Source organism: Heliangelus exortis, chromosome 2 (assembly GCF_036169615.1).
Source record: "Heliangelus exortis chromosome 2, bHelExo1.hap1, whole genome shotgun sequence".
NCBI classification, from domain to species: Eukaryota; Metazoa; Chordata; class Aves; order Apodiformes; family Trochilidae; genus Heliangelus; species Heliangelus exortis.
The window spans coordinates 139,177,703-139,203,970 of record NC_092423.1 but is presented as its reverse complement, the minus strand read 5'-3'; the positions used below and the strand labels follow the sequence as shown (position 1 = coordinate 139,203,970).

The 26,268-nt window shown below is 45.3% G+C and overlaps 2 protein-coding genes across 3 annotated transcripts in view; both read left to right on the top strand.

Moving 5' to 3' along the window:
• Window positions 1–26,268, top strand: part of ANXA13 (annexin A13) — a 194,937-nt gene that overhangs the window by 66,638 nt on the left and 102,031 nt on the right. The gene's annotated exons all lie outside the window — the stretch shown is intronic.
• On the top strand, window positions 210–25,194 carry FBXO32 (F-box protein 32). 2 transcript variants are annotated; one of them, XM_071738312.1, is made up of 9 exons: window positions 210–504; window positions 3,607–3,719; window positions 5,430–5,479; window positions 6,157–6,249; window positions 13,136–13,229; window positions 14,109–14,293; window positions 17,683–17,865; window positions 19,017–19,160; window positions 20,172–25,194. In XM_071738312.1, the coding sequence occupies exons 1-9, from the start codon at window positions 389–391 to the stop codon at window positions 20,259–20,261; spliced, it is 1,068 nt and encodes a 355-aa protein (XP_071594413.1). In that variant the 5' UTR covers window positions 210–388; the 3' UTR covers window positions 20,262–25,194. The 2 variants fall into 2 exon arrangements, with proteins under 2 accessions (XP_071594413.1, XP_071594414.1); XM_071738313.1 differs by lacking the exons at window positions 210–504; window positions 3,607–3,719; window positions 5,430–5,479; window positions 6,157–6,249 and adding an exon at window positions 11,984–12,108.

Sequence of the window (26,268 nt, the reverse complement as noted above, 5' to 3'; positions counted from 1 at the left end):
CATGTATACGTATGTACATACACACTGCGCACACACGGACGGCCTCTCCCATTGCGCATGCGCAGCAGTACTGGAGGTTCACTGGGCCCGCGCTCTGGCCCCGCCCCTTCCCGCAGGCCCCGCCCCCCGCCCCGCCCCCATCCCGGCCGTGCAGCCGCGGGGGGCGGAGCGGCGCCGATAAACACTGCCACGTGCGGCGGGGGGGGCGGGGCCAGCTCCGCGCTTCCGGCAACAGCAGCCCCGACGCCGCATAAATAGCGCGGATCCGTGCGGCGCCCTCAGCCCCGGCACCCACCGGATCGCTGTGTTCCGCTTCGGCCCGCTCCGCGCACCGGTTCCGTAGCCCCTTCTCCCCGTTTCGGTTTTGGTCCCGTTCTGTCCCGCCGCTATGCCGTTCCTGGGGCAGGACTGGCGCTCCCCCGGGCAGAGCTGGGTGAAGACGGCCGACGGCTGGACGCGCTTCCTCGACGAGAAGAGCGGCGGCTATGTCGGCGACATCAGCAGGTAGCGGCGGCGGCCCGGTCTCGTCCCCGCTCCCGGTTCCCTCTCCAGGCGGCGACGCCAGGGGGCGCCGCGGTGCGGTCGCTCAGCGCCGGGGGCCGGGGTGGGGGCGAGCAGGGGTGGGATGGACGGTGGCGGCTCTGCCCGACCCTCGGCCGGGGGTCCCGAGCGGCCGGCGGAGGGTCTGCCGAGCTCCGTGAGCCGAGGTCCCTCTCTATTCGGGCCTGCCGGTAACCCCCGGCCTTGGCGTCGCTGAGGCGGCGTGGCCTGCCCATCGAGGGGCTCAGCGGCGTTCCCCCGGGGCTGCTGTAAAACCAGGACGCGTCTCCCGCGGCCCTGGCGGGGTGGCGGGGCAGGGAGGCGGCTGTTCCTCCTTAGGCGACTGGGCCGTCCTTAGGGCTGCGGAGTGGGGTAGAAAAGCGAGGAAAGGGTGAAAACAGCCGCTGCCCCCCGGCCTGGGCGGTGTGTCTGCTGAGAGCATCGCTCAGCGTCTCAGGGAGGGCCAGGGAGGGTGCCTGTCACCCTCCTCTACCTCCCAGAATAACCCTTCTGGGGCTCCCTGGCTCTCGGGCTGGGGAGTCTGATGTGTCCGAAGCCCTAAATCGTCCCTAGACCATGAGTAATGTACCGTATGTGCTGCTTGACTAATCCGGCTGCAAAACATCCAAAACCCCCCCAATCTGGTGCAGCTCCGCGGAGCTGTTTCGCGCGGGCAGGAAGCGTTTGCGGGAGGGTGGGTGTTGTGGTCTCTGGACAGATCGCTCCTGTCAAAACCAAACTTTTCCCGCAGAGCTGCAGCTTGTTTTCAGTCAGGTTCGGGATTGCTGTGACCGGGATGAGGGATGGGTCAGGAATGTCTGTGACAAAGGGACTTGAAACAAACGGAGATTTGCTGTGAGCCACTGCTGAGATGTTATTGTGCAAGGTTTATGTATCAGGTCTCTACCTCTTGATCATCTTTTAAGTAAAATGTAACTAAAAGTCATGTTTAGAATCCGAAGTGTCTGACTTGTAAATAGGTAGAAAAATGTCTGGCCGGTGGTAGTATGATTGTATTGGGAATACTGAGTGTGGCCCAGGTTTATATGTCCCTTTTCCCATTAAAAAGCAAAGAGGTGACATACGTGTTAAGGTGACCCAGGGTTAAGGTCCTTGCAGTGTCAGGTCATGGTGCCCAACTGTTCAACCTGTCAAGATGCGTTGAAGAAGTGGGTGGAAACCTGGCAGTACATAAACAGGGGACTAATCTGCCTCCCATATTGGAATTCATCCATTGCTGTTGTTATGAGGGTTTCGGATTACAGAGTCATTCAGTAGGAAGTCAACAGTCAAGGGTGTGCTGCTGACATGTGAGATTTAAAGCAGATCAGTCTTGTGCTCTTGGGCATAGATTCTGCTGCTGCATGGGGTGTGCTAACCAGGCCCAGACTTGATTTTTGGTAAAATAGGAACTTGAACGTCCCAAAACCACCTCTTCTTATTGCCAATCTTTGCTCTTAGGTTTTGGTCCCCCATCAGAAATCTGCATGGATGGGGGAAATGTGCAGCTGAAATGTCTTTCTCTCATGTTTAGATTTTTCTGATGCAGCTCCTGCTGGTACAAGTGTCAGGTTCCCCGAGGTGTTGCGGTGTGGGTCCTGTCCGCCTGCCGCGCTGCTGCCGTTCCGGCTCAGCTGTGTTGAGGTGGAGCCTTTCCCGCAGCTGTGATGCCCTGCGAGGGGGGGGGGGGGACTTAAAGCAGGAAAGAGGAGTTGATGAGGAAGCTGGGGGAGGTTTCCTTCACCTGTGGAGCTATGTACAGATGCCAAACCAGGACACTGCTGGAGGACGCCCGGGTCCCTCATGGGACTGAAACGCTGAGTTGGTCACTTGACTTCTGCACAGGCTGGTGGCGTGGCCGTGCTGACAGACGGCAAACCTCCCTCTCCCGTGGGCTGGGAATCCAGTTTATCAGCAGGGGGAAACCAGGAGCCTTGTCCCGCAGGTTTCATGGCTTTGCGGAATAGCTGCTGGAGGTGTGAGTTGCTATGGTGTTTGTATTAATGTTTTGAGGCTAAATGGTGTAAACACGAGGTCTGTAGAGGAAGCAGCCTGGCTACGTAAGGGTCCTTGTGGCTGTAGCAGAAGAAACTTCCCCAGTGCTGTGAGCAACAGCACATTTCAGTTCCTGCCAGAGCTCTGGGGGTGTCCCAGACCAGCAATGCCACAGCAGCAGTGAGATGCATGGGACCCCTCTTTGAGTGTAGACCCACTGACAGCCACCTGCCATCTCTTGCCAGCAGCTAGAGCAGTGGGGGAAGCTTGCTTTAGTTCTCCTGGATGCATTGCTTGTCTCCTCCCCAGCACCTGCAAGGCAGCCCTGACCACCACTGACATTGCTGCTTGCACCTGCTGATTTGCAGGTCTGCAGAATGTGGAGGTGTTGATGCACAGGCTCTTTATAGATAGTCTTTCATTGCTCTCCAAGAAAATAAGGGATTGTAGCTCCCTTCAATAATAATATAGCTATGTCTGAGCTCCAGCAAATGCAGAAGATGGGCACTCTTGGACAAGAGATCCTAGCTGTTAATTTGTACAGTCACAACTACATGGGGTTTGGAAAACCACCAGCAAGTCTGAACCTCAGCTGAGCTTTTCCTGTAAGTTTGAAATTATGTTTTGTAGGGACTCTTTTGTCAATAAATATTTTGGGTATGTGTGTGTGTATATATATGTATATATATATATATCCTCAGTGATGTCTAATTATGTCCTTCTGTAGAAGTCCTGGTCCAGAGGAATCCTCACCTACAGTAGTAGGACGTGGTGTTACTTGAAGATAGAAGCAGGTTAAAGAAAGGAAAAGAATCACTACCCAGCAGTGTCTCAGCACTAACAATTCAATCTGTATTACCTGTTTCTGTTATCTTAGCTAGCACAGAAATGAGGCACCAGAGGCTCATTTTAAAATATCATTACAAAAACTGCATGCAGACTTCTAGAGCAGTGTGCAAGGAAGCACCTTTGGAGCTCATAATGAAAACCTGTGTAATGTCTCTCCTTGCAGGAAACAGTGTTCAGCAGACTGCAGAACTAAACAGAATCCTTGTTTTGTGTCATTCACAGCTTTTGCAAAAAGGATGATCACAACAAAGAGAATCTCTTCAACAGCCTGAACTACGATGTTGCTGCCAAGAAGAGAAAAAAAGACCTGCTGAATAACAAAACCAAGGTTCAGTGTAAGTTGACTATTTATTTTGATTTTTTTTCTTAATAAAAGTTGCTGCAGGGGAATGGAAAATGCTTCCTATCTATGGTTTATTTTCACAGTGCATGAGGAGTCTTCCAGAGTGTCTCAAAGGGCTTTGTGCCCATGTTTGAACTAAGTAGAGAACTTGGATACAGTTTAATGTGAAGATTTATGCCCATTAGTAATCCTTGCTCTTGAGTAGTTGTGCTTGTTGTGTTCAAATTTTTGTCATTTGTGTTTGTCAGAAGGAGGGTAATTTTTTCCTATGGTACATTCAAATGAACCAGTTCCAGTTTTTTCCCCCTGTAGACTTCCTTGTGCACAACAGGCTAAATTTATTCTTCCTTCCATATGCATGTTGAGCACTAATCTACATTACTGGAGGCTACAAGCCTGAATGTGAGCTTTGATCCTATCTCTGTGTGCGGAGTGCATGAAAAATGAAATAAGATTTCGGCTTGCTCAAAACAATGGAAGGTTTGAAATCTTTCTGTATTCACAGTGGGCAGCCAGGGTCTCAGATGGTTTCACTGTGGGAGGACCTGGGGGAGCCTGCAGGGGCAGCAAGGTCTGTGTTAGTCTGCAAGATAGGTACTGGAGTTAGCTGTGAAGGCTACAAATGTAAACATGCACAGAGGAAATGAGTTACAATTCCCACACTACTATTAGCTCATTGTGCATCCCCTAGGATTTCAGAAACTGATGCCAAAATCTGGCCCCTCTGTGCATTTGGTTCTCTGAACAAACAAATGTTGCCATGACAGTTTTTTAGCTGAATTATGCTGCGACCTACTGTTTAAAATTAGGGCTGATGCAGGGTCTGCATGCCCGTAACTGAGACTGGGTAGGTCTTTGGGTTCAGAGTACCAGGCAGGAGTACCTCACCGCATCCTCAGCCAGAAAAAAGACTCCATGAGCACAATAGATCCTTTACAGAAAATAATCTAGCATCATGAGGGGAAGAATTCTCTTACTTTCACTAGCTGTTGAATTGCTGTGGGGTGGAAGAATGGTCAAAAGCTCATGTAAGATGGATTGAGCAGTACAACTGCTGTTACAGTAAGGCTTCTTCTGCAAACCAAGTTAGCAGCATGTGGTGGGTACAGAGGAGCTATTTTGGGGAGTGGATGGGACAACTCCCATTTCTGAAGGAAAGGAGGGGCATTTAGAAATAGGAAAATTTTGGTTCCTAATAGGTTTTTCTTTTTTAGCAAGTTAGCTGCAAGCACAAGTATGCTTCTCTGAGCCTGACCTCACTGCTAAAAGCATTTTTTCCTGCATGCCTGGTGTCTCATGACATTTTTGTTCAACTTCAAATTTGACATTCAATCCCAAGCCTGAAACCAAGATAATGAATAATTAATAAAATCAATAACAACAAAACCTGGCTGTCAGCCACACTTGGCTGTCTGGGACCAAAGAAGAGGATGTGCTATGGTATATCTGTGACTGGCAGATTAAACATTTACAGTCTTGAGCTATGTCACTGAAACAGAAGCCCTTACTAAGGCTCAGGGCTACAGTATCAAATGAAACAGTATGGAAACAAAACTCACCAAGTTGCTGGTTTTGGTTTTAAGTGTGGTAGTGTAAACACAACTTCATTTCCTCTAAAAGAGCATTAAACACATTGCAAGCAGAACAGAGATTTCTGCAAGGTGGAAGACTAACTGAGCAAAATGTTTCTTTGTTGGAACAGATTTCCATCAGGAGAAGTGGATCTATGTTCACAAAGGGAGCACAAAAGAGGTGAGTGCTTCCACAGGTTCTTTGGTCCCTGTTCTACAGTTTTTTTCCCAAGCAGTGGAAGATCCTTTGCTGATATAAATCAGCAGAAGCTCTTTAAGAGATAAGTGGAAGATCTGGCTTGTGATTGGAATTTCAGTAATGATTTTAAGCCCCAATCAATGAGTCAGGGCTTGCAGTACAAGGCTCTGTACATGCATTTAAAATGTCTTGTTTGCTTCCCTCAGTTAACAAAAAAAAATACCAGTCATTTGCAGACCAAGCCATAATACTGTTCTTGGCTTTCACCCAGTACAGTCCTAACATGGAAAATCATTGGAATTCATCACAACAGTTTGCTTGTGCTCTTAGAGGGAAGCAGCTGTACAAGACTGCTCTGAACTCTTGCTATATGTTGAACCCCAAGAATGTGTAGCTGCTTCTCACCCATAAATTCATGGGTCACGGGCTGAGGTTGGGACACTCTTGGGAAACTACCATAGTCTAGATTGGGCCATTCTGACCCTTGACGTCAAGAACTGTGGCTCTGTGGGAGACAAGCCTGCCTCCTATGGTTGTGAGCAAGTTCCATGGTTTGTACCCATTAGCTTGCTAAATTGAGTCACCCGGGGTCACATCCTTCTGGTGCTGTCTGGACTTAAGTCTGCCAAAACATGACCCAGACTGTTATTTCTTCTCAGCGCCATGGTTACTGCACCTTGGGAGAAGCCTTCAACCGACTGGACTTCTCCAGTGCTATCCTGGACTCCAGGAGATTCAACTATGTTGTGAGGGTGAGTTTTTGCCAGGGTTTATTTTGCTGTGATGGTGGCAGAGGCTCTGAACTGAGCACAGTTGGGTGATGGGAAGCACTGGCAAAGAAGAGAGGTCCAAGCACACTGGTGGCTTTGCAGCATGAAGTAATTGTTTGAAGTTGTGTGGATAGATGCCCCAAACCTCTCATTTGATCTGTTAAAATGGAGAGGGAAGGAGGTGGTAGTAACATGGAAGATGGACTTTATTTAGCCTAGCATTTCTACTTCTCAGTTGTGAAAATAACTCCTGAAACCCAGAAAACTTAGCTTCTATCCTGAGCTCTTGGTTCAGCTTCTAAATGTGATTCCTGTAGCCCTGAAAGGAGCATGGCTTCTCTTCAGAGGCCACAGAGCTTTTGGGACCCCTTTGCACAGGAGGCTCCAGCTCTACAAGGGCTGTGGAGCTTTGTCACTTTTGAAGTGATCCAGGAGAGAGTGGGGATCTAAGTGTTTTGGGAGTGAGAATATGGCCTGCGCCTCTTGCAGAGACTGATCTTCATTATGGATCATGATTGCTCTTAATAATGTGTGATTGGCAGTGGTTTCAGTGGGTGAAGCATTTGGTTGGTCTCAACATTATTAGTTGGTGGAAAGGAATCAGCCCCAGGTTCCCCATGCTCTGTCTTTGCATAACAGATCAGGGCTTCTCTTTTGGCTCTGGGTGTCCAAGGAGGATGGTAATGGTTGGAGGAACTACTGTCCCAAGGGTTGTATGTTTGTGTGTTTGATCTGCCAATTGATCTTGAATTTCAAAATGCTTATCAAGATTTGGAATTCAGTAAGCTTAAAAAGACCCCTGTTATTAACTTGAAGCTGTTTATAAGCAGCTCCTTTTCACATCTCATCAGCAGTTGATCACTGGTGAGGCACCAGCTGTTCAGGTTTTAGGTTCTGGAACAAGCAGGATTGGTATTGCTTTCCCTTTGCAGAGTCAAATGTCATGAACAGTGTCTTAAGAAATGATCTAAGCAAGTTCACCTTGGTTTGTTCACTGGGATGTCTAGATGAAAACCTGTCACCCTGGCAGGGGTACAAGGATTGAGGGTGGTTCTCCACCCTCAGTGCAGGGAGGGCACTGGCAATGGCTTGGATGCCCCACTGCAGGGGTGGTGGCAGGGTATGAGGGTCCTGGGGCAGGTCAAGCAGGATACAAGTCCCTGGAAACTCAGGCTGTCCATCCTGTCTCTGCTGGGCCTGGCTCAGCTTGTTCTTCTGCTTGTGCAGAAAAGGTGATCATCAGTGCTGAGGTAGTGTTTTCTGATACTGGATCTATATACACACAGCTGTGTCATCTTCAGGGGGGCTATTGGGGAAGGAGCAGTTGATGCCAAGGCTATAACCCTTAGTCAAGTATAAAAGAGGAAAATAAACTAAATCTTGTATTTGGTGCTCCAGAGATCTCTTTGGCAGACTTTGCCTTACGATAATGAACTCCAAAGACTTCTGCTAAGCGTGGCTTCAGGTCATGCTGCACTGTGATGGGCTTCTGCTACTCATCCTAATGTGATGAGAGTCATGCATGGGACTGCAATGATTGAGCAGAAGTCCCATAAAACTTTTTGAAGAGCAAACTTAAATTTCAGTGAAGTCAATGTGGTTTGCTGTGGAGGCTCAGGCTGACCTTCTTCCCCTTTTTTCCCCATGAGGGCTTAATAAAAGCATGCCAAATCTGCTGTGTCTGAAATAGCAGTGTTCTGTATGGAAGTGAGCATGCATCCTTGTTTTGACAAATTACCTCTTCTGAGCTTTTAAGAATAGTTTTCCCCCCAGCAGTTTTAAGGGTACAGCACTACTGAGAAGTATGAAGCTTTGTAATTGAGGCTGACTTGTGGTTTGGCAGATTAAAGATGGTATTAAACCTGGTACCATGGATCAAATACAAAACTGACTTCTCAAAATGAAGGGCTTGTATCAGCCAAGTCTCTGGTGGATAGTAGCTCATAAAATGCTTTATGTGCCAGATTTACTCATGAAAAGCTCTGCCTAGATGCGGATCTCATTTATGGTCCTTTGCAAATTGCAGGCCTCCTAGAGCACACAGATGAGCAATCTGTCACATGGAAAATGCCTTGAATATTGGCAGGCAAAACATTTTTCCCTTCCCTCCCTCTCCTTGTTCTCTCTAGTTCCACCCATTGCTCAGGGCATCTGATTAATGTCACACTACTTAGTTCATCAAGCAAATGCTTTCCAAGGAGGGAAGTTGAGTTGGAGGCTGGGGGTCAATATGAGGATGTCTGAAGGGGAAGAAAGGAGACACAGACGTAGGCTTGAGATTTTCTGCTACACCTGAACTTGACCTGAGGAGAAAAAATCTACATCACTTCTGAAAGCAGAATGGGCTTTCATTCTGAGCTGAACTTGCCTTCCTCAAAGCATTCCTTTCCAAATTACTCTGAACTTGGGTGTTAAAGTGCTCATTTTTTCTTGCACAGAAGTGTTTGCTGCCTAAGATATACCCAGACTAAGTTCTTGGAGGACCTAGGGATGTACTGGTAAAACGGGCACCTCCTTCAAGTGAAGTGGAGGTGTAAGCTGCAAGAAGCTTGGCAGGTATTTTCCATGGGCAAATACCATCAGCTGTAGCCAGTGAGTTTACGCAACTGAAGCAGAAGAAATTTTACTCCAACATTAATCTTGGCAGGACAGTCTGCTGATACAGCATTGGAAGGGCTTAGTGTAGGTATCAGTGCCATGACCTGATCTTTTAAACCAGCATCTGCCTACATGTTACCTGACAATGTTCCCTTTTTAGAGATAGGGAAGTGTGATTGACTCAGAGGACCCAAACTGTGCCTGGTCTTGAAGCAGTTCTGGTTTCTCTGGTCTCTCAGATTTAATGAAAAGACTGGAAGCATTTTGTAAGCATAAGTAATATAAGCAGAGCCAAAACTGCCTGCAGCTCAGAAGTTGTTGGTTCTCCTCTGGGAACACTCTGTTCAGATGCCAGGTAGGTTTTGCAGAATGCTTCCTTCAGAAAGTTTTGTCATATGAGGGTTGTGGTAATGTCTTAAGGGAAGGTGCTGTTTCTGATCATCAAAGCCTAGGTCAGGTTACGCTGCATGGGTACAGCTTGTCTGGAAGAACATCATCTAGAGAGCATGCAACCTGCTAAAGTAGTCTCTTAAATCTGTTGAGTTTTTATAGCAGTTAGGTCCAGGAGCCCTTAATTTATGCTGTACGGAATGAGTATCAGCTCCATGCTGGCTCATGGAGGTCTGTCAGCACCTGCACTGTAAATCATTATAACTTGCCTTGCTCTGCCTCCCAGCTGAAAGTCAATGTGACATTTCAGCCACAGAAAGTGAAAGGTTGAGAGAGGCAAGGAGAGGCTGGAGCAGGAATTTTTCATGGCAGTATATTTCTCTGTGCAGTCTGGAGCTGAGGAGTCACATGCACAACCAGGAGGAGCTTACGGATCCCCACAAGGGGCAGTCCAGCTTCCCTATAGCTGGTTTGGGGTATTCAAGAGGGGATTTACACTTCGGTAGTTTGAGGCTTGTGATTTTAATCATTACAAAGCATTTTCCTCTTTGAGGCAAGGCTGCACCCTTCTGCTCAGTGCAGCAGGCCTGCCAAGGATGCTTTGGCTCTGTGTGCTGTCAGCTGTTGGGTTTCTTGAGGTATAGATTGCCTGCATACCCCAGGACAGTGGCAGCAGGGCCATCTGGCTCAAGCAGGTCTAAGTACTGCTGCCCACAGTAGTCATGGGTGCAGAGCAGGATATTGTCATAGCCCTGATACAGGGGGTCTTACTCCCTGCTGCAAGGCACTCTTCTTTGCTTTTTTTTTTTTTTCCCTCCTCCTTTTCCTTGTGTTTATGAGAGGAGGACCTGCTCTGCTCTCAGAGCTAAGTGACTCCTTGTACCAGCTGCTGCAGACTGACTGCTCATGGGGTTTGAGCAGGAGCCCATCACACTTGTGAGGAAGTGAGTAGTTATTGCCCTGCTGTGGAAGATGCTGCCTCTTGCCAGCTTTGAAAAGGCTCTGGAGTAATTACTGCATCTTTGCATTTTCTCCTTAAGTCTTGCCAGATTCCTGAGAGCAAACAAAATAGGAGAGATTTTCCTAGAGGAAACTACCAAGTGACCTTTTTAAACTTTCTGGGAGTTAAGAATTAATTGGGATCTAATGCCTGATTTCAGGAGACATTCCCAGCTCCAATTAGAATCAGCTGGAATTCAATCACTTAGTGTTTTTGAAAAGCAGACCTTTTAAAATTCCTCTTAACCTTTCCCTGTGCACTCTCTCCTGCCATCTGTCCTCAGCTGAGCATGGGCTGGACTTGATGCAGCAGCATCATAGCACACACTTGCAGCTCTCCAGCCTTTTTACCCTACTCAGCATTAATCTGAATTCATCAGTCTGCATTTAGTCTCTAGGCACATGGCAACATTGATTTTTTTTTTTTTTTTTTTTTTAATAAAGTTGTAAACCCAATTTTGGCAGTCCATGAAGTCTGCTGGGTCTGTGCCAACACTGAGTTGCACGTGGGGCACAGATGCACCCTATCACTTACCTGTTTCTTGTGTATTATATGGGAACAGAAGAATTAAAAAAAAATTACTTTTGATTTGGAGGGCTAGGCAGTCTCTTCAGCCAGAAGTCCCCAGGGAATGAAGTTGTCCTAGATGTATTCACAACACAGTTTTCATATGTAATTTCATCCTGTGTTTATTGCTTCAGGGAGAGGGAGGTGACACATGATATCTGAGCCAGTTCACTGAACATAAATTCAACCTTGATAAACACAGACAAGACAAATTTGAATCTCTTCCTTTGGCTAAATTAATTTTGTATCAATTTACCATTCTTCAAGGAACTGAGATTTTTATCTTTGTTCATCTTAAAGAATGGCCTTGGCACCTAGCTTTTACAATATTGCACTACATGATGCTTATCACTGGGTGCATTTTGGCATTTTCAGTAATGGGCACAACACTGTGAGCACCCAGCCTGGAGGAAGCTGTCACTGTGCCAGTTCCAGAATGGTGCAATCTGGAGACAGCAGCAGTTTATGCACAAAAGAGCTGATCTGGGTCCATGTGTGGCTAATGTACAGATGGAGTCTGGCAAGTTTATCACTATCATCAAAGGTCTGAAGGCTAAATAGTTTAGTGTAATCAGAGTGCTACTGCTTCGGGACACTTGTTTTTTTCCTTCCTCATGTATTACATGAAATTAAGAAAAGGCCTTTTTAAAAACTTTACAGATATCTTGCAGGCTGCCTTGTTTTTGAGAGTATGTAATCCTTGTAGTCTCAGTTTAGCTGAGACAGCAAGAAGAACCATTAATGCCTGTGCAACAAATATTACCCAGCTCTCCTGCATCTCCTGTTCCCCTCAAGCCAAAAAAGCAGCCTGCCCTTCACAGGAGTTAGCACAGGACTTTTTTCATATCTTTCTTCTGGTCATGCGAGCAGACTCTCTGATCATTAATAGCAGACTATTACATTCAATAGAATGTAAACTCAAAGCCATTTGATGATGGTGTTGGCCTATAAATTAAACAGGAGAAAGGTTTGGTCACTCTGGGTGACTGCCCTGCTCCTAACGGGCAGTCACACGCCAGTGCCTGGGATGAGCAGAGCAGGCAAATGACTGCAGTAATGCCTCTCCCTGAGCTCCCTGCCTCACGGCAAGCTGCCAGTGACTTTTTGGATATGTTCCTGTCATTCTTAGAGCAGGGCAAACAGTTCAGCTCATGACTTATCAAGTCTTGTCAAAAGCCATCTTAGTGACCTGACTCAAGTAGCTGCACCTTCTCTGGGCTCCCCATGGTGCCAGCAATGAGACACCGAAGCTGCAGATGATAAAGGATTAATAAGCTGGTCATGTGGTAATGTGTTGATTGATTTGTAGCATAAAAGGTTTTTCCTTTCCTTTCTAAATTAAAACGGAAGGCTATGTACATCCAAAACAAATGGGCTGACACGTGGACAGTCTGTATTTATATAATGCTGGGGGAAGGGAGGGAGGCTTTGGAAGATCATGGGCCACATGTTTTGCAGAGCATGATCCACGGAAAACTTCCACAGCTGTTCTTGTGGTGGTAGAGAGGTGGGGAGGGAGAGGGCATCTTCCTTGTAGGAAATGCTTCCTTGAGGAACTGCAGCCCAAATTCAGCATTTGGCTTGTACACAACTCAGGAGATATCGGAGGGAAAATCCTGCATTGAAATTAAAAGTGAGATTTTCATTTGGAGAGGTTAACAGGACAAATGGGGAAAGGTGTTTTGTGTTTTTTGCAGCTGTAAGAGCTGAACTGAGGGGAGGAAACGTTGGGGTAAAAGATGTTTGTTGGGGGAGGGTTTGTTTTTAATATAGTGCTTAACCTTTCTGCCGTGGCAACAGTGCTCTGACAAAACCAGTACAAACCCAGGAGTTTGACGTAAATTGTGGAGTCTGATTCTCATTAATGCCCCATCAATAATGTCCCCATCCAAACAGGCATTTGCTCGTGTTCCCTTATGACACAGTTGTTTATGTCCCAGTGAAGGACGGTGACGCTGACTGCTCCTTGTTCCCGTGGTGTGAATAGAGGCTGTCAGTCCGAGCTCTGCTCTGTGGTTTCTCTGCATCTCTGAACCATGAAATCAAGTTTGCTGTTTGTTTTTTTGTTGGGTTTTTTTCCCCCCTGAAGATCATTAGAATGCTTTCCCCACCACCACCCCTTTCAATGGGGGTTTAATTGTTCGGCCTCTGCTCTCCTCTCGTTGTATTAGTTTGTTCTGTGGTTCTGTCTCCCTTTTATTTTCAAGCAGCAAACAAGTCTCTGGACTGTTTTGCTGTGTCATGTGACTAGGAGTCAAGATTAGAAAGGTATCTCTGTGCTCTAAGGCTTGAAACTTCTATTTTTATCCACAGCTGTTGGAGCTGATAGCAAAGTCTCAGCTGACGTCACTGAGTGGCATTGCCCAGAAAAACTACATGAACATTTTGGAAAAAGTGGTGCAGAAAGGTAAGAAACGGAAACAGTGAGGGGGAGGAGGAGGAGTTGCCTGATTTAATCTGGTGTGTTCTGTGTGAACCACATCCCCCAGAGCAGTCAGGCAATGCAAGATGGGTGAAGAGGGGCACTGCTGCTTATTGCTGTAAAGTGGTTCCACTTTCCTCTCCCTCCTGGGTGCGGGTAGGAGTTGGCTGTATTTTGGTAGGTATCTGGGAGGCAATTCCTCCTTCTCCCACTTCCCTCACTACCACCCTTCTCTTCTGCATCATACCAAGTCCTATTTTTTGCTGCAGAAGAGATCTGCCTCCAGCCTGGCACATCTGCAGTCTCTGCTGCCACCTTGTCACCAGTTTGCTGTATCACCAAGTGTTCTCTGGCTGCTCTGGAGGAAGGCAAAGCTCGAGGGCTGTCCTCACTTGGTAGAGGAGCCGAATTGTGGTTGAGATGTGCCACTTCCTTCCCTGATGCTTTAGCTCTAGCTGATGCCCCAGGGCATTGAGAGTGCCCTGTTAGTGTGTGTACATAATGAGAAAGGAGATCCTGTGCTGTGTCCCTGTGCACTGGCTGTAAGAAGGGAGGAGGTGCTCACAGATAACCTCCTGCACATCTCAGAGGGCAAAGCTGGGTGGTTGCTAGTGGCTGGACATGTTGTAGGAAGTGCAGTGTGGTAGGAAGAGCAGGTATCTCATCTGCTTATCCTGGGATGATCTCTTTCCCTCTGCTGTCTAACCTGCTGTGACTGGATAATGTTTAAGTGCTTTCCTCGAAGAAGAAAAGCATGAGTTGGCCTGTGAGGCTATAGTGAGTAATTTAGCTTGCCAACAAACAAGTAGGTTCAGAAAAGGATTTGGTCAGTTCCTATTTCTAACCTTTGCTGTTTCTCAAAAGTCCTTGAAGATCAGCAGAACATCAGGCTAATACGGGAATTGCTGCAGACCCTCTATACATCCCTTTGCACATTGGTTCAACGGGTTGGCAAGTCTGTCCTGGTTGGAAACATCAACATGTGGGTCCACAGGATGGAAAGTATTCTCCACTGGCAGCAGCAACTGAACAACATTCAGATTACCAGGGTAAGCACAAATCCTGAAAGCTAAAATAGTGTGGCTCCTTCATGAAACCTCCTTGGGTGACTGCATCCCACTGTACTCCCAGTGCAAGCACAGAGTGCTGGGGCTGGACCTGGATTTGGCAAAATAACTGGATGCATTCCTAGCATTGCATGTGTCCCTTAATTCAAACTCAGTGTAGACAACCCAGGATTGTGCTCACTGTTACTGGTCACAGACTGTTGTTTGACTCCTTAATGGCCACAAAATGCTGTGCAAAAAGAGCTGGGTAGGAAACCATCCACCTCTCCTGAGTCTTCAGATACTTGATCTCAGTATGAAAAGTCAACTCTTATCTTTTTCAAACTGAGAAATTGCCTTCAAAACATATTTATGAGATAGTTGAAGTTTTAAATTTGCTTAATCTGTAACTTAAATGCAAATTTCCAAATAGCTGCATAACTTCATGCTTCCTGGCTGAAAATATCAGTGATTCTTCCAGTAGTCTGGAGCTGCTTGTTCCAGCCAGATGAGTCCTGCTTTCACAACATCTGCATTTTCAACAGCGTCTGTGGGGATGGGAAAGATTTATTAGTTGATGAATTCCTAACCTGTCTTTGCATGGGAGTCAAAGCACCTTTTCCCTGGTGGGTCAACCAGAGAGGCATTTGCAAAAGGCCTTTGTTTTCATTGTCTTACATGACTGTGTTCTCTGGAAACTCCAGAAAACAATTTCCAGTCCTTCATTACTCTAACTGCAGGCAACAAGGATGCAGGAGAGAAACTCTGGGAGGTCTCAGGGAGTTTGAAGAGCTGCAAAAGCAGCAGTGCCTTGTGTGGTGGTCTCTGCCCTACCTGTATTGTCCCTTCTAGTGTCCAGCCCTTGGGATAAGCTGCAGCTCCCTGTGCCTCAGAGGGGAAGCACTGGCCCAGCTGTGGGGTGGCTCCTGAGAGCTCTGTGGACTGGGGAGCTGCCTTGTGCCCAAGCACTGCCAGGATCAGCCCTGCCCTGAGTGCACCACAGGTCAGGTCCTACCTCCTGCTCAATGCAGTAGAGCAGCATGGGTCTTTTTCTCTGCTTCAGGGGCTCATAAAACACAAACAGGTATTTCAAATAACTGCCTATTCTGGCAAAAATGCATCAAAATGTTGCTTCTGCACGGAACTGCCATTTATACATAGTTACTGATGTGCAGGTTTACAGACCCTTTTCTAAAATAAATCAGATGTTAAGCTTACAAAAAAAAAATTTACACCATTGAGGATTACTTCAGGTCATGCTAGAACAAAACCAGTTGAGTTTGGAAGCAGAAAGAACAAGCTCAGCTCTGCAGACAGCTGCTTACAGTGTAGTGAGTGCTTCTGGTGTTTCTGGAGGGGGGGCTAGGGGGAAATGTCTTGCAACAGCCAAGACCTAAGCCTTTTAAAAAAGAAAAACAAAATAAAAAACAAACTTGCAAAGTATTGTGTGCTAGAGCTGCTTTTAAAAAAAAGTCTGCCCAGAAAGTGACAGCACACTGTTCTGTTCTGATCTAATCTGTGTTCTTTCTCCAAAGAAAGTAATGTTCAAAAAGTCCTGGAAAAGAGTACTGAGGGAAAAGAAGTAGCAGATAAGTCTTTGGCCCTGACTCAGAAAACCTGTAAGCACTTGCTTGAGTCACTGTTTTTTTTCAGAAATAAGGCATAAGCATAGGCTTTGCAGTGCTTCTGGTGGGTTTTTTGACCCAAGAGCCTCTGAGCTTGTCTCTTGTACCCTAGCAAAGCTGTGATACAGAGACTGTGCAGGAGAATGCAAAAGACAAGCTGGCAAGGGAGATCAATGGGAGGTGATCCAAGGCTCCAGTGCATTCTTTCTACCCCAAAATATGACCTCAGTTTGCACTGATACACAAAGGGATGCCAAGTCTGGACTTGTGGATTGTACCAAGGAGTCATCTACATGTAACCAGGCAGTGTGGTTGCAGTTTAACTCTCAGCATGCAGCATTAAAGCTGCCATGGGAAGAAATGTCCTCTGGAGGTGGCAGACACAGTTCATTCCTTTTTGGGGTATCTTTTTTTTTTAGTTTGTTTGGTTGGTTTTGGGTTTTTTGTTTGGTTGGTTTGGTTTTGGTTTTTTTGTTTTTTTCCCCCAGTCCTGTCTTTCTCATGGGCATGGCAAAAAAATGATGCCTTGGCCATTTGTGGTCCTTGCAGGTACCAGGCAGTGCTGCATGGTCCAGGCAGGCTGGTCCCTGGGGCACTGAAGTGGAGGTGGAAGCTGTTTGTGTATGGACATTCACATGCCCTGTGGAGGTCCATGTGCAATGGGGTGGCTGGAGAAGCAGCCCTATGATAAAAAGCAGCCTCACACAGTGTTCCCCTGTGGTCCACGTGCTTTTTGTTTGAAACAGTTAATAGCTCTGCCAATTGCAGGAGGGGTGCTGTGACTTAAAATAGCAGCATCCCTGTGCAGGGTAAATGATAAACTTGGCACATCTGTCTCACATTGTTTCTTTGTTTGAGGCCCAATCCTAAAAGCTGCTGTTTGCCTTAATAAGGCTGGAGCTGCTTTTAGAACAGCCAGAGCCCAGGCTGTGGTCCTTGCTGATGCCTTCTCCCACGTGTGCCTTGGGTATCCCATGAGTGCAGGACCTGCTGATCCACCGTGGTCAGTTTGCCTTTAGGGTGGTGCCACCATGCAGACTTAAAAAAACAACCCTGGACCCTGTGTAGACCAGATTAAAGTAGATGGGGGGTGGAGGTGGCTTTTGGCTGTTTAAACTACAATGTGTGTGGCTGAACAGCCTGGAAAACTGTGGCTGCATCTCATGGGAAAGGGTCCCTCAAGTGTTCACAGAGGAAAAGTTAGCCTTGCCAGCAGAGACCTGGGAAGCCATGCATGGAAAATCCCACTGTGGGTACTCATCAGCCACTACTGTGGTTACATCAGGATCCTGGATGACATAAGCCAAAGCACATGTCAGAAGAGCATATGACTCCCAGCAGTGTGTGTAACAGGAGACTTAACTTGAGAAGTAATGCCAAAGTCCCTCATGGTGGAGAGATCTGGATTGTTAACAGCAGATACCACGACATTGCCAATGTCCTGCTGTAGTGAAGGGTGGTGGTGGTGCTTCTGGGAGCAGTGTCTCATGAGTATGGATGTGGGATAGACAAGAAGGGGAGAAGAAGGCTTGGACTGCAACTCTGCTTCTAACTGCTGTAATGTATGTCCCCTTCCTTGATGAGATCTCCAACTGTTCTGAGGCAGAAGGTCAGGTGTCTATATATAATGTCTCCTTGTTCACCAGAGGGAACTGCTGTGTGTTCTCTATGTGAAGAGCGAGGCTTTAAAAGCAGTACCTATGCTGGAAGCTAGGATTACTTTGTCTTTTGGCTTCCTGAGAGCTCAATTTTGTCTGTCTCTTCCAGCCTGCCTTTAAAGGAACCACTTTCACAGATCTGCCATTGTGTTTACAACTGAACATCATGCAGCGACTGAGTGATGGCAGAGACCTGGTCAGCCTTGGGCAGGTGGCTCCTGACTTGCAAGTGCTCAGTGAAGACAGACTGCTTTGGAAGAAGCTCTGCCAGTACCACTTTACAGACAGACAGGTACAAAGAGGGATGCAAACTGCCCTTGGTTGCTTGTAACCCACTAGCAAGTGATCAGGCGTGGGTAGGACACTCTTATTTAACTGAGTGGATCTAAGGGCTGTGCCGCAAGCTAATAATACAAGCTGGCATGAGAATGGCTGTAAAGATGATTTATGTAGAGGGTTTTGCATGTCACAGAAGTGATTACTGAAATAAGAGCCTGAGGAATTAGTCATACAGTGAACCTCTTCACCCCTAATCCAGGTGGTAATAACTGCAAGCCATGCAGTTGCTCCTCACCCCACGTGTGTAGGGGAAACGTGCAAGCAGGCTCCAGCAATCACCTTCATGTCCCAGGGACTGACACCCTCACAGAGAATATCTGTGGATGTGGTCCATGAGCAATGAGTTGTACTGTTTTGCCCTTTAGAGCAAGAAATCCTCTCTGAGTTGTTTTGTGAGTGACAGGACAGTGTGTGGAAAACAGTTCTGCCACCCACGTTGTGCCTGTGGAGACATCTTTGGCCTCTTTCATCTGGGTAATCTAAACTTAAAAACAAATAAAACTCTCTCTCTGCTTATGGTGAATGTCTCAGGTGCTTATACCAGACTTGTACACTTCAGTGACCACGTGCCAGATTTGTCTGCTGACTTGGCTTTTTTTGCTCACTTTGGATGTGACTTTAGAAGTGACTCGGGGGAAGTTACTTTCATTAGCAAGGACATTGAAATCCAATCTCTGCAACTAATGAGCCCTAAAAGAAAGGCAGATGTCTCCTCAGCTGATGTGACAAATTAATGAGTCTTAGAGTCAAGGAAAAGCAAAATACTTTAGTTTCTGAAATTCCTAAATGCAGTTATATTTGCTGTCCTGCCAGCAGGACAGCCAGAAACAGTGGCTCCAGTAGTGTGAAACAGGTCACAGAATTTCAGGCTTTCATACAGTAATGTTAATGAAAAGGGTATTGACCTTGATAATGGTATTGAGTGAGGCTGTTGCTGTCAGGAAGCTTGTCATAGTTGAATATTCAGTGCAGGAATTTTCTTGGTGTTACAAGGGAACTGGCAAGGATCACGCATGCAAGAGAGAGAACAACATGAGTTACAGAAGGAAAAAAAACCAGCATCACTTGTCCTGCTACAGTTTTGATATTTTTTTTGTCTTTCAGATCCGCAAACGGCTCATTTTATCTGACAAGGGACAACTGGATTGGAAAAAGATGTACTTCAAGCTCATAAGGTGTTACCCACGGAAGGAGCAGTATGGTGACACGCTGCAGTTGTGCAGGCACTGCCACATCCTCTCCTGGAAGGTATGAGGTGCTGGTGGGACAGAGACAACTGAGGCACAGGCTGCGGTTGCTTCCTCTTATTGCAGCTGCCATAAGGTGCTGCAGTTCTCTGAATCACAGAATTCTTGTGGTTGGAAAGGATCACCTTGCCCAACCATCAACATTCCCCCCAGTAAAATAAATAAATATGTTTTTCTATATCCATGTCACTGTGCACACTAGAGCAGGTCATGAAGTACCTATCTCCATGGTTTTGAAATAGTGCCAGGGATGGTGACTCCACCACCTCCCAGGGCAGTCCGTTCCAACACCTAACTAATCACTCAGTAAAGAAATTATTCCTGATATCTTGTCTAAGCATCCCCTCGTGTAACTTCAGGCCATTTGCTTTAGTCCTGTAATTATGTACTTAAGAGGGCAGCACCCACCTCCCTACAACCTCTTTTCAGGGGATTCCTTTGCCTCCTTAACCTAGTATTTTTTTATATCCTATTTCTCCCTCAACTCTTATGATCCTTTGTCCTCTGTGCTTCAAAGATCCCATCTTCTCTACATTCAGCAAGAGTAGTGCCCATGAAGGCTGGAGGGGAGGGAGATGGGCATGCTGTCAGGCTGCCTGGAGTAAATAATCTTGGACAGGAACTCTTTCCATCCATTACATGGAGGTAGAGGTTTTAGTAGTAGGATTAGCTGCAACAAGAGCTGATTGCTACAAAACATCCTTCAGCAAAAATCTGCTGGTCACTGTGGTGATATTCAAGGTCTGCCTCTGGAGTTAAACTGTAGCTGATGGTAGGTTCCAGCTCCTCTTCCCTCAGAGAAGAAGGGAAAAGAGTGAATTGGATCTTCAGTGGTTTTATTTCTCTTTCTTGATAGTAGCCCCTAATCTGAAGCCATCTGCTTTGAGTATAAGTATTGTTCTGGGCTCTTCTATCTATTTGCAAGCAGGATGTCTGGTAGAGGGTCAGCACTAAGTTGGCTCTGGCCCCTTTCTGCTGTGTCTCTAAATGGAGCTGTTTTCTCCTTTCCCAGGGTACTGATCACCCTTGCACAGCCAACAACCCGGAGACTTGCTCCACCTCTCTTTCACCGCAAGACTTTATCAACTTGTTCAGATTCTGAACTTGGGTCATCACAGCTTCTGTGATTCTTACAGGACACTTTACACCACTGAGCTTGGACACTCCACTTGTAAATAGTGTAAATATTCATGTGTATTCGAAGCTCCTGAGTCAAGCAACAAGAGGATCTCGGAGATGAAAGGTGAAAGTGCTGACATGCAGCACTTCAGGAATACAGACCTCTGTAGGACTGGTGTATAAATGCAGCGTGTTGTACAGAGTCCCTTTTTTATGATCAGAGTACAAGATACAGGGCAAAAAAACTTCACTTTTTGTTTTTAGAAGTTAAAAATGAATTTGCCCCACAACCATGAGAACTCTTTTAGTTTGTTTTTAATAGAGAGAAAGCAATATGAGGCTAGGACTGTTGAACTGTTGATCCACCTGGTTTTATTTAGCATACGTATTTATAAATATGTCGTTTTAAAAATATTTATGAAAAATATCCCTGTGACAAGTTTAATAATTCTTATATGTTTTTAAAATGGACACATTTTGAAATAGGATAGAACTCTAGCCTACTTGTAAAAGAGAATCGCACCATACCACTTTCTACCTCTAAGAGATTGAGTACCTTTCAAACAAAAATCCAATGGACAATGTGAACTTTTGTATTTTGTACAATGATTTAAAGGGAAATGTTTGTGATAGTAAGCATCTTTTCTTGTATTAATGCTTACCTCTTTATATGAGTTTTCTTGCTATACTCAGTGCTTGAATGCCTAGATACTAGGCACTATATAAATACCTAAGACTTTACTCCATCCTCTTTTAATTTGTCGGTTTAATGAAAGACTGAGCAAAAGGGAAGAGAAGCCACAGGAATGAAGATTATCTAAAAGGGAGAAAGTTCTATTACACAGAAAGGAAGGATTGGATTCAATCTTGCAATGTAAATTCATATCAGCTCTACTAGGTTAATTTGCACTTGTTGAAATACCAAGTGTGGTTAGAATCTGGTTCTTCAAAGCCCATGTTTTCCTGGTTTTCCAGTATCTACACTGCTCTGTATTCCCACCACTGTCAAGTGAATTTGGTCATCTTAGAGCTGATAAAAATACAGGAAGAAGTGGGCTGCCCAACCTAGCCAAATGATGCGGTTTTTATTCACTGGAAGACTGGTAGCATTGTGGTTAATTTCAGACTTACTGGAGTTCAGGGTGGTGAGTGAGACAGCATGAAGAGATTAGGTCAGCATTTTCCTAAAGCAGTCAGGACTGGGCTAAACATGGGATTACCAATATGGCACTTGACATCTTTGGTTATTTCTCTGTGCTGGTGTCAAAGATCCAGTCTAGTCCCTTCTGCTTCCAGTGCTTCATACAGTGCTTCACTTTTCCATGCAGTAGAGCTTGAAGAATCCAGCTCATGTATAAAACAATTGGAAAACCTGCAGTGGAAAGTTTTTTGCCAGTAGATTTCTCATATAGCACTTTCTCTGTGCATGATGTAAGGAAGATACCTTGGATGGGTAAATATGTAGTGAGTTTGGTGTGACTACGTATGAAGAATTGTGAGGAAAAGGAGTACTCAGGACAATTCAGGAAGAACTACTTGAGTTAATTCTTACATAATCTGTTCTTTTTTGTACATTTTTATAACTGACTTTCAACACTTTTCTGCAGCTGCTTATACTTAAAAATTGACAGTATTTGCATTTTTGCAAACTAAATCACTTTGAATACTCTTTGAAGAGAGGCACAAAGGGAAAACTGCTTCTAGATGGAGCAGTGTGGAACAGCAGAGGAAGACTAAGAAAGTGCTGTCAAGAACTGCCCTTCTGCCTTTTAACAGCTTTTGTTCTAGAGAGCTCTGTGAGCCCATTCCACACTTAGTCATGGCCTAGAACTTGGCCAGAGATGAGGAGAAAACATGTACAAGTTAGGGAGCTTGATCTTGGTGTTGATATCAGTTTGACTGCTGGTGGAAAGCATAAGCCTACTGATGCTATTCATGGCAACTGAAAAAAATTATTTAAAAGCTGTTACCTTGGGAAAATGAACTTGTGCTTGTTTGGAGGGGTTGTTTGTGAGTGAAGAAAGCCAGTTTCTGTTTTCACTCCTGCACTGATGGCAGTGGGTAGAGAAGGCTGAAATCTGGCTTGGTGAATGAGGACATAAAGGGCATGCAACTGAATTGAGCAAAATGTTGCTGCTGTATTTGGTGATTCCTGTAGCTCCTTTTTCTGGCAGTGAGAGGACACATGCTCATTGGCATCTTCTGTTTCCAGCTCTGATTTGGGGTTCATATGTTTCATAGTCTTGCTTTTGTCACTTGCCAGCCTGTTGTGATGGGGAGGCAGCAGAATTTCAGTATGAAATGCCTGAGGGGTTCTGCCTGGTTTGAGACCATGCTTAGCAGCTTGTATGTATTGACTGTGAGACTGTGACTCTGGGTGGTGTATTTTAAGCTCAGGTTTTAATCTGGCCTGGTGCATTCCCTGTAGAGCAGGACAGAAAATCCCAGCATTTAGCTGTGACTCAGGAATGTCTCAGCTCCAGCCATTGCCTCTACCAGCCTTTCACTGGTCTTGAGCAAAGAGTTCATTCTGTGTCTTCTGCCCAGAGAGCATGGGTCATGCTGACAGCGTACCTGATGTGCAACTGAGGGTCCCATTTACAAAACTGATTCCAGTTAGTGTGCTTTTTTTGCTTAGCACTGTCTAGATCATAAAGGGTGAAAGTACTGAAGGTGATGTATTAATAATTACAGATACTTGTGTGTTGCTTGGGCAGGGTCCTGGGATATTGCTGTCAGTGTCCAAAGCAGCAGAAAACCAAGCAACTATTGTGCTGGAGAACAAAAAGGACTGAAAAAGAAACAGAATAAGGCTCATTCAGTTTCTGCCTCAGTCATTACCCCTTCTGCTGCAGCAACTGTCAAGACCTTGATCTCTTTGGGAGACTCATTGTTTTTCAAGTAGCTGGTACAGGGAGATATTGGGGTGAATTCAGTACTCTTGTATTTAAAATTAAATGCTTTTGTGTTCAAATACCTTAGTCTAATCACTTATAAACAAAGCACTCAGTATTTTAGCAGTGCAAAGGCATCCGTTTGACTGAGGATGGCAAACAAAAGCAACTGTGATAACAGGGACTTCCAGGCAGGATGGTGGAAGGCTGCTTTATTGCAAAAACCCCCTCTATTTTAGGACTATTGTGGTAAAGCTGTAGTGAAGGGAAAACAGGCTTTTACTTGTTATTTGGTAATAGAACATTCTGTTCAAGCAGCATTTCACCTTCCAGTTAGTTAATGCATTCCCGATAGACAATGCATCAGTTCTTAGCCTAGGGAAGGAGGGGATTTTTTTCTCTTCTGGGTTCTCTCCTGCTATCATATCGAGAGAAACCTCATTCTCATCAGAGGATGTGTTAACCAGTGCAACAGTGTGGAACATGGTGCTTGGAAGAGGAAAAATAAATCCATGCAGGGGAGAAGGCTTAAGAAGGGAGAGATCCCAGAGATGCTTGTGTCAGCTTTCTGCAAGGGGCAGGTATTTAGAGTTTTTCAATGTGACAGCCACTTCAAGAGGCACAATTGCAGCTGTACATACCTTAAGCTATTTATAGTAACTACGGTATGATAAAGCTTGATCATAAAATGTGTGCACCTGCTCTTATATTGTTTGGGTTTCTTTTTTAATTCTGGGAGGTTTTAGACCCTTTTATTTTGTAAAATGATTAGGAAAACTTGTATTGCTCTGAATACATTGCTTTGTATGTAAACATTTAATTGCACCCTGCCACTTTCTGTATATGGAAATATCTTTTTTTTAATTTTTTTTTTTTTTCTTTGCCTCCAGCTTTTAAACTGTTTGTGTTCCTATTTCTGTTTGACTTCTTGCAGAGCTATCACCTAGAACAAACGCAGGTACTAAACCAACTTGTCCTGCCCAGGAAATTCCTTGGCCCTTAGTAGCTAAATTTGATTTAAAGCAGGAATATTTCAGATTTTGTTAGGGAGCTAATAAATCAGATGTGCTGTTTTCATGCTTATCTCCTACTTGGTTTGGCAAATCAGTGTTGTCCTCTGGGGTTGTTGTTACAAACCTGTTGCACAGCTTCCCCATAGATCAGCACCTTAGCAAAAAGACATAGCTTTAAATTAAAATGCCACTCTTTCTAGCTGGCCTGTTTGCAAAAACACAGACCCTGTGAGGCTGATGGGTGGGTCAGGTTGGTAAGAAAGGCTCTGTGTTACAAAGTCTGGGGCTCATGTGTTCTGCTGTGCTGCTTTTCCCAGGTTGTTGCTTGTAAGCCAGGCTTGGTGAAAGGCTCTGAAGATGTGGCCATCCATCCCCCAGCTGGCAGCAGTGGCTGCAGGGCTGTGTGAGTGTCTCTCCTGGCACCCACTTTCTATCCCATGTCATCCTCCTGTGATTTCATTGGTAGAAAAATCAGCTTTGCACAATCTGGACCTATGGAGAACAAATCCATCTTGTCCTTGACACATGCAGTCTCTAGGATATGAATACCTTGAACACACAAAAGTTTCCCCCTCCACTGACCAACCGTTGCCCTTTTTCCACCTGGGAGGGCAACTGAGGGTGGAATTTGCCTTTCTTTAGCCATTGTGTGCTGCAGCAAATGCTAATAACAGGTCAGCTACCAAGAGAATGTTTTCAATAGCAAATATGCTCATCTTTAGGAACTAATCTACAGTAATTATAAATATCTACTTATATATGGAAGAGAGCGTGTGTTGTTTTGTTTTTCCTTAAAGTTGTAACTAGAGATTATAAGAAGTGAAAGGCATCCCTTGCTTAAGACTTCTGTTAAATATTGTGTGGTTAAAATCCTTCCATTATACATTTGCACACTTTTCTTCCCCTGCATGTTCAACTCCAATTTTTACAGCTGTTTTGTGCATACAGTAATGTATTTTTGTAAAACATTTTTGACACTGAATTGCAATAAATGTTCAAACAATGTGAACCACAGAGTTGGTTGTCTCGTTGCTTCCAAGTTAATGACCTTACCAGCCTTGAGCTTCATGTGACTGTAAGCAGAGCCTCTTCTGTAGGAACATCTAGAGCTTGGGTTATTGTGGCAGTGGAAGAATATTCTGGATAGAGCTGTTGCTTTGTTGTACCTCAAATTAAAATGAGGTGAATGGAGCCCCCACTTCTAGCAAAAATAGTGCTTGGATGGAGCTCATGCTCATGAATCTGTACTTTCTCAGAGCACAGCAGTGATTGTTACCTTGAGAGATCACCAGTGCTCACACTGGTCTGACAGCTTCAGCTCCAACTTGTGGCTTACAGAAATGTTGGGTTTTGCTGGAGATGTTATCCAAGTGACTCTCTTCTTTTTTGTTGTTACAATTGCATCTGTTTAGTGTCAGGACTGGAACAGACCAATCCAAGCTCTTGCTCAGAGAGCCCACTGAAGGGACTCCCAATATATTGAGGAAAAGCAGTTGAAAAGGCAAATGAAATGTGTCATGGATTGGAGCAGAAGAAGTTATGATGGTAAAACAGGATTACTTGCCTCATGAAAGCACAAAGTAAAGATGTTTTGTTGGTTTTATTTCATTTGCACTGTCAAATAAGATGGGCTTGAGTGACTTCACAAGTCTTTTTGTAGCTATGCTGTGCTTGAGGTCTGTAGTTCAAGGGTTGCACCCTCAGGTACAAGCCTCTGGAAACACGGGACAGTCTACAAGATGACCAGAGCCTTGTAAACAGGGAGATGAGAAAGCTGTTAAGATACTTTCTCAAAAATATTCTGTTCTACTTACTGCAACAGACAAATACTTGAAGGGGAAAACTTGGTCTTTTAAGGAATGTGTTGGTTGGGTCAATGAGGTCTGTCTATAATTCCCATTTTAATGTTGCTGCTGCTGCTAACACCTCCACCTTTTTTAAGAGTGCTCAGGCATAGGTGGTGAGGCAGCCTGAAGTCCTACCTTGATCCACAATAACTCATGCTGTAGAATTCCTTCCAGTGACCTCACCATTTCTTGGAGTCTAGTAAAGAAGTAGAGTTTGGTCAACAAGCATTCTGAAA

Coding starts and splice junctions, on each gene's coding strand:
- FBXO32 (XM_071738312.1), top strand. CDS start 389: ATGCCGTTCCTGGGGCAGGACTGGCGCTCCCCCGGGCAGAGCTGGGTG. Junction 3,720..5,429: donor TAACAAAACCAAGGTTCAGT/GTAAGTTGACTA, acceptor TTGTTGGAACAG/ATTTCCATCAGGAGAAGTGG. Junction 19,161..20,171: donor GCCACATCCTCTCCTGGAAG/GTATGAGGTGCT, acceptor CTCCTTTCCCAG/GGTACTGATCACCCTTGCAC.